This window comes from Zea mays, chromosome 2 (genome assembly GCF_902167145.1).
Source record: "Zea mays cultivar B73 chromosome 2, Zm-B73-REFERENCE-NAM-5.0, whole genome shotgun sequence".
NCBI lineage: Eukaryota > Viridiplantae > Streptophyta > Magnoliopsida > Poales > Poaceae > Zea > Zea mays.
In genome coordinates, this window is record NC_050097.1 from 229,822,379 (window position 1) to 229,830,013 (window position 7,635).

General features: G+C 45.9%; 1 protein-coding gene across 1 annotated transcript; it reads left to right on the forward strand.

The window, feature by feature from the left end:
• Nucleotides 1–966: 966 nt before the first annotated feature.
• On the forward strand, nt 967–3,649 carry LOC103648024 (transcription factor SCREAM2). Its single transcript, XM_008672524.4, has 4 exons — nt 967–2,346; nt 2,676–2,912; nt 3,080–3,253; nt 3,347–3,649. The coding sequence occupies exons 1-4, from the start codon at nt 1,294–1,296 to the stop codon at nt 3,440–3,442; spliced, it is 1,560 nt and encodes a 519-aa protein (XP_008670746.1). The 5' UTR covers nt 967–1,293; the 3' UTR covers nt 3,443–3,649.
• Nucleotides 3,650–7,635: the final 3,986 nt, after the last annotated feature.

Consider the following 7,635-nt stretch of genomic DNA (forward strand, 5'->3'; position numbering starts at 1 on the left):
TCCCTCCGTTTCTTTTTATTTGTCGCTGGATAGTGCAAAATTGCACTATCCAGCGACAAATAAAAAGAAACGGAGGGAGTATATAATATTTAAATGACTATTTTGAGAATTATATATATTCTAATTATAAAACTAATTACACTGCTAAAGACCAAACAGTGAGACCAATTTATTAAACATAATTAATGCATGATTAACAAATGTCTATTGTAGCATCATATGAGTGAATAATGGATTAATTAGATTAAAGAGGTTCATCTTATCATTTAGTTCTCATATAATTAGTTTTATAATTTAACTATATTTAATACTTCTAATTAGCATCTAAACATTCGATGTCATAGGACCAGAATCAGGGCCAACATATGACATATAAGGAGTTGTTCTATGGTAGATATACATAATGCCCTATCTAAGCCGATATAAATCCTCATTTCATGATACGCTGACATCTAGTAGAACGACAAATCCTACGACATACGTAGGGATGGTAATAGGGTCTAGATTTTACACCAAGGATGAAATCAGATTAAAATTAGGCTCTATTTTTATTTATTTTTAAGTAAAATTATGTAAGAGCTTTAACTTACTGTGAATAAATATTTGGATCGTGGTCTATTACCATCTCTAATTATAGGTAATCAGCATGATTTCCTCTATCAACAAAGATATTGCGGTGTATTTTAGCAATATCGCTTATTTTGTCTCCATGTTTTCATTGAACAAGCAACTGATGCTTTACATCTAAAGATATAAAGATACGTAGCTAAGCAATCTTTTGGAATGTTATGTATTTTCACTAAAAGTAGTTTATATTTTCTGTCGCTATACTATTCGTCACAACTTAATATTGGTTTGTTAATGTGACGCATATACAAGCTGGCATTATTCATTTTTATCCTAGTGCCGAACAACTTTGTCTAGAGTAGGGCCATGTTTGCTCGTCCGTGAGGCAAGCTTGTATAGTGTAAGTATCGTCTCAAGCGTCCGATTTTGAGCGCAAGGTCCGGATTGCTTACCATGGAAGCGAACGCGAGTAGAAGCGAAGGGGCCAAGGCCCAAGGGGGCCAAGAGCGCAAGGTCCGGATCAGCTGAAGGGCAGTCTCGTTTTTTCATGCTTGTCCACTCTCCAGTCTCCACGGTGCCAGTACACAGCACTTCGCCTCCATACAGCACTTGAGCACTGGCATCCTGCTCTGCCAGAGAGAACTCAGACGCGCCCGGTGTCCTCTGCAGCTCTGCCACCCCCAAGAAAGCGAGGACGACGGCTCGCCCTCGCGCGGCGCCTTCATCATGCTCCCGCCGTTCGGCAACCCGCTCTGGGTACCGGAGGACATGGACGACCAGCAGCAGCACGCGCCTCCGCCGACGCCCATGGAGTTGCTGACGGTGCCGGCGCAGGGGCACGAGGAGCAGAACCTCCTAGCCCTGGCCTCGGCCGCCGCCGTTGCCGGGGCCGGATGTGTTTTCAGCTCACCGGCGATGCTCGATGACGACTGGTACTTCGACCCCGTGGCTGCGGCCGCCGCCACCGGCGCGCAGGGGCACCTGCTCCTGGCGCCGCCGGGGCCGGTGCCCGGCCCCGGCGCCGGCTCGCAGATGTTCTCCCTCTTCAACGTTGGCGGCGCCGCGACGTTCGACGTCCATGGGTTCGACATTGGCCTCGGCACGCTCGGCGGCGGGTCCGGTGGCGACCTGGTCCCGTTGGCGGGTGCAGGGAACACATCGAATTCCGCGTCCTTTTCCATGTCCCTGAACGCCGGCCTCCTCGCCTCCTCGTTCGGCGGCTTTGGCACAGCGCCGGCGCAAATGCCGGACTTCGGCGGCCTGGGCGGGTTCGACATGTTCAACAACGGCGCCGGCTCCTCCTCCGCGGCGCCCCCTCCTGCCTCGGCGTCCCTTACGGTGCCGTTCTCCGGGCGCGGGAAGCCCGCCGTGCTCCGCCCGCTGGAGACCTTCCCGCCCGTGGGCGCGCAGCCGACGCTGTTCCAGAAGCGCGCGCTGCGCCGCAACGGCGGCGGGGAGGACTACGACAAGAAGCGCAAGGCGGAGGCCACCGCCGCGGCTGCGGGAGCTTCGTCGGCCTGTGGCGGTGACGACGCTGAGGACGATGACGGCGGGAGCATCGACGCGTCCGGGCTCAACTACGACTCGGAGGACGCCTGCAGGGGCGTCGAGGATAGTGGAAAGAAGGACGGCAAGGGTTCCAACGCCAACAGCGCGGGCGACGGGAAAGGTAAGAGGAAGAGGTTGCCGGCCAAGAACCTCATGGCGGAGCGCCGTCGCCGGAAGAAGCTTAATGACCGGCTCTACATGCTCCGATCCGTCGTGCCCAAGATCAGCAAGGTGAGAATTGTACCCTTTCATCCATTTGTTAATCGGCTACTATGAATTGTAGCTCGTAATTTAGATGAATTCTCCGAATTTTGGTAGCAATTAGCATCTGGCATTAGTGCATTACTATGTGTGCTTATATTGGTATATGTTTCATGGAATTAATTATGTGAAGCTAGTGTACTCCCTCCATGGCGCACTATAAATTGTTGTAGAGATGTTGCGCACATAAGCTGCAGCTGTTCCCATAGAATTGTAGATGCCCTTGTTGTCTCTGACTGCATCCTTCACTGCATTCATAGATATCACTAGTGTAACTTTCTCTGGCTGTTTCTGTAAAGATGGACAGGGCCTCCATTCTCGGCGACGCGATCGAGTACCTGAAGGAGCTGCTGCGGAAGATCGAGGAGCTCCAGAACGAGGTGGAGTCATCAGCATCCCCAGCTTCCACGGCCTCGCTGCCTCCGACGCCCACGAGCTTCCGCCCTCTGACTCCCACGCTGCCCGCCCTACCATCTCGCGTGAAGGAAGAGCTGTGCCCGAGCGCGTTGCCTAGCCCTACTTCCAAGCAACCAAGGGTCAGTATATATACATACTTCTCTCTGAAACCACGCTTCATCGGCAGCGTTCTTTCAGATGAAATGGTTCGACAAAAAAAAAACATGTCGTATTGATTCGAATGTAGCTTCTTCAGCTGTGACTGTGAGTGACATGGACGATTTAGCTGACTTGTTGTGTGCGACAGGTTGAGGTGAGGACGACGAGGGAAGGGCGGGAGGTGAACATCCACATGCTCTGCGCTCGCAGGCCTGGGCTTCTGCTCGCTACCATGAGGGCAATCGAAGGGCTCGGGCTCGACGTCCAGCAAGCTGTTGCCAGTTGCTTCAACGGGTTTTCCTTGGACATCTTCAAGGCTGAGGTAAACGTAATGTCATGTTATTTCGTTGCCACGTGAAAAAAAAATCTACTGACGAGGAGAGAGGGCCTGCTGGTTTTTGCTCAATGCTGGCAGCTGTGCAAGGACGGCCCAGCGCTCCTCCTCCTGCCAGAAGAAGAGATCAAGTCCGTCCTCCTGCAGTCTGCCGGGCTCCATGGCGTGGCGCCGTGACGCCGGACGGCAGGACTGCGTGCTCACCCAGCCGCCAAAGAAGAAAATAAAAAGGGAACGATGTAGCTTCTGTCAGATCTGTCCCTTCTCCCTGTCCTGTATACATTGGATGGCTCTTTCTGTTTGCCGTGGTGGCTGGCTCTGCCCGGCCAAAACAGTCGCGTGGTTGTGGTTCGCTGCAGCCGAGAGAACTGTTCCCTTTCTCTCTGGACTCGTCCTCCCCGCCGGCGCCGGCCTCGCTTGGCACTGCAGCAAGATGCAGATCCAACACTGCATCTGCAATTCTGTACGGCCGCATGACTCCCCCTTCCGGCGCCACTGCGACGGCAGCGGCCGTCAGAACGGCCACTTGCTAGGGACGGCTCGGCTCTGAGTTCCAATCATGAGACCAGTAAGCGTGCGTACCGTACGTACGTAGACGCAGAGCGCGCGCGTGCGATGAGACGAGACGAGATGCACGCATTCAATACGGTTCACTCCATTCCTGTGTGCGCAGTGCGCACGCGCGCCTCTCTCTCCCTCACTCACTGTCTGTCGCTCACAAGCATATCCTGCTTCCATTCCGTCACACTCACAATACACGACACACCGCGAAATTCTACTGAACAGATTTTTTTCTACCATTTGGTTTAAAGTAGTAGTAAAATTTGCTAACATCTCACGTTTTTTTTTTGTTTCGGACGGTAGTCGCACCATCTTTTACTGCCTTCAAATCGGAAATTCGGGTTGGCAGCTTCCTCTGTGACCCGTGTCAGGCCACAACCAATCACTGCCCCCGTCTTGAAGGCCGTGCGCGCGCATGTGCGGCTGGATCTACCGCCGCCGCCGCCGCCGCCGGGACGTGCGCGCTCGTTGCTGCTTCGGAAGTGCAGGTGAAATTGTGAAAAGCTCCGAGTTGATGCATTGCAGTGTGCCTTGGACGGTTCTGGTCCAGGCTACAAAAGAGAGAAAGAGGAGAGAGACCCTGCGCCGCTGTGAAGGTGTTTGCTTGCAGGCAGCGGGATTCGCTCTGCGCCGGCGTGCTGCAGGTGTACCGTACGCGTCGCCCTGAGACCGGCGGCGGAGCTCCGGCACCCCGTCGCGCCGGTCAGGTGTTCTCTTTCTTTCTTTTCCACCAACCGGAGAAGGCATTCCCGGCAGGCTGCTTACAGGGGCTTTGGGCATAGGGTCATCAGGGCAGCCGCCCCCAAGTCCGAGAGGCCCTACTCTCTCTAGTTAATTGTAACATAGTAGCTATTATTAGGTTATATAATCTAATCTCTAACTTGAGAGTTTTGAAGTTAAGCTTTCTAGAACTATCCATATCTTCTATTCATATTTTTAAGTTGAAGTTATTAAAAAAATATTTAAGGTCTATAATGTCTCATAAACAATTGAATAGTTTGGCCACCTATGTAGTGAGAAAAAAATTATTAGATAAGATTAATATTAACACGATCATTAATGACTTTGTCTAAAGAAATGTTAGAATAAACTTTAGAGGTATTGTAAAATTTATTTTGTTTTGAGATCACATTAATTCTTATCAATAATATATATATATATATATATATATATATATATATATATATATATATATAAAACCAGGAAAATATTATACTTATAAGAGGCTCGTTTTTTTATGTTCGCTCTAGGCCACCCAAATCTCAGCTCTGGCCCTGCTTACAGGACAAGGGTCATACGATAAGACCAAAGGAAAAGGGGGGCACTATATATATAAGGACTACATCGGTCCTAAATTAAAATTTGTTTTAGATTTTTAATTGGATTCATACAATAATTAATGTATGTATTTTGTTTGTGTCTATATTTATCATCATCCATTTAAATATAATCATTACAAACCAAGAGCCAAAACAAATACTAATTTGAAAACGGAGGGAGTATAAGTAAGCTAAATTTTTATTCTAGTTCTATCTTTGACTTCAGAGGCAGAAGAAACTTGTACCTAAATAAGTTTGCAGTTTTCACTTGATATGTCCTCTAATTAGCTAACTAATTGAGGTTATATGCCGTGCTTTTTTTGTTGGTACACAACTCTCTGAAGCCAGACCAGGTCGGCATTGCATGACGGAGGCGCAGCATCGCGGATTCCTTCTAAATGATCAAGGGGGCAAACAATTCCATGGGCCAAAGGTTCGTCAAACTCCCTATGCGCATCAGGTGGAGGAAACGAAACAACACAGCCCATGGGCCTTGACGGCGATGAAGCAACCGATGGTGTGGACCACACGTGGCAAAGCCATCTCATTGGTGTTTTATTTATCCGGAGTGGCGTGTCCGCATGTGCAGGGATATTTTTTGGATTTGATTTGATTCTTCAAGTTGTGATGTCTATGTCTGTCACCTTCCTTATCCGATCTCGTTTTTGCACAGGGGCCCTTCAATGCCCATCCAATTTACATCGACATGCACAACACTTTACATTACTCCCTTTATTCTAAATTAAAATTTGTTTTAGTTAATTAATAGGTTCATACAATATTTATTGTATATGTTTTATATGTGTCTAGGTTTATCTTCATTTATTTAAATGTAGACATAAAAACTAAGAGCTAAAACGACTACTACATTCGTTCTCAAATATTTATCGATGGCTAGTTTATTTTTTAATTTTAACTAAAACACGATAAATAAATAAAAAATAGATGGAGTAGTATTTAGCACCGTGGCATGCAAATGTACGCTTCTCTGGACAGTGGACACCAGAAGAAATTTTCCCCTCCCCCCCTGCTTTAGTAAAAAAACGTTCAATATAATCAACCAGTATATATTACTACGGCTAGCCCCTTTAAATTTGGGCGAAACTTGTATGGCAATATATATACTTTATATATCATAGTGAAGAACCTGTAATAATTACTTTTACGAATCATAGTGAATCCTCTCAAAGTATGCATAGTTCATGAATCATAGTGGAAAACCTCTAATCATTAGCTTATGAATCGTAGGGAAGAGCTTGTAACCATCCATGTGACATTGCAAAACAAGAGACCATGGTAATATTTGGCATAGCTTGTGCTTGTCGCACGAGTTGTTTGCTTAAAATGTTGGTAGCTTGGTAGGAGTAAATATATACTCTCTCTCCTAAATTAGTATTCGTTTTAGCTCTTTGTTTTTACATTTATATTCAAATGAATGAAGACGAATCTAGACAATTATACAAATACATTGTATGAATCCATTAAAAACCTAAAACGAATTTTAGTTGGGAGTATTACATGCTGTTGCTTTGTTTTCAGTGCTGACATAGCTTGCTACAGCAGCAACAAATAGTACGGACCACAATTTTTTGCTTTTGTTAAATACAAGATGAAAAATAAGTTAAGCCCAACGAAATGTACCTATATTGTAAGCATAAGACGAGTCGACGATTGAGATTTGAAAGTTGACGAGTACATATCTACTATACATTATATTTGAAAACTAAAGAGATTATATATATGTGTACACAAAGATACTTGTCGTGTCACGCAATGCTGTCGTATTTTGTAAGTAGTTCCCGCCGTGCAAAGCAGTAGTCAAATGTAACTATTTTGACCAGTAGGAAGTACGTAGTTACATTACTATACAGTAAATCCATCCGTGCGGTCAATTTTGTTATGCTTTGTTTGGATGTCGATTTTGAATTGGTTTTAATATCAAATCAACAGTGATATTGAGATGCGATATAATTTCAATTCTATTGTTTGGATGTTATTAAATTGGACTTTAGAATTGTGTGGTTCAATTTCACACACTATAGATGAGTGATGCTTTGTATTGACAGAGAGAATTTTTAGTTATAGTCCAATTTCAGATAATTAAGTCTTTGATTCCAAATCTCGATTCTATATGCAACAAAATAATAGAATTATGAAAATCTTGTTATAATTTCTAATTCCGTGCTCCAATATCCAAAACAGGGTATTATACATTTTCCCTCCCAAATTATAGGAATGATAGCGGCACGATATTTCGGATATAAATAAAAGGAAAACCAATTTGGACCTCCCCCGCCTAGAGATGGCAATGGGTACCCGAAACCCGAAACCCGATGGGTTTTTATCCCATTAGGGTACAGGTTTGGGTCAATTTTCATACCCATGGGTTTGTTAATGGGCATAAATGTATACCCGACGGGTTCATGGGTACGGGTTTGTTCCTATAGTACCCAAACCCGTGAACCCGTGGGTTTTTTAAACCCGACCAAA

What these genes read in the sequence shown, in the direction of transcription:
- LOC103648024 (XM_008672524.4), top strand. Translation starts at nt 1,294, where the DNA reads ATGCTCCCGCCGTTCGGCAACCCGCTCTGGGTACCGGAGGACATGGAC. An exon ending in CTACTTCCAAGCAACCAAGG is followed by an intron (nt 2,913 to 3,079) that starts GTCAGTATATAT and finishes TGTGTGCGACAG; the next exon opens with GTTGAGGTGAGGACGACGAG. An exon ending in TGGACATCTTCAAGGCTGAG is followed by an intron (nt 3,254 to 3,346) that starts GTAAACGTAATG and finishes CAATGCTGGCAG; the next exon opens with CTGTGCAAGGACGGCCCAGC.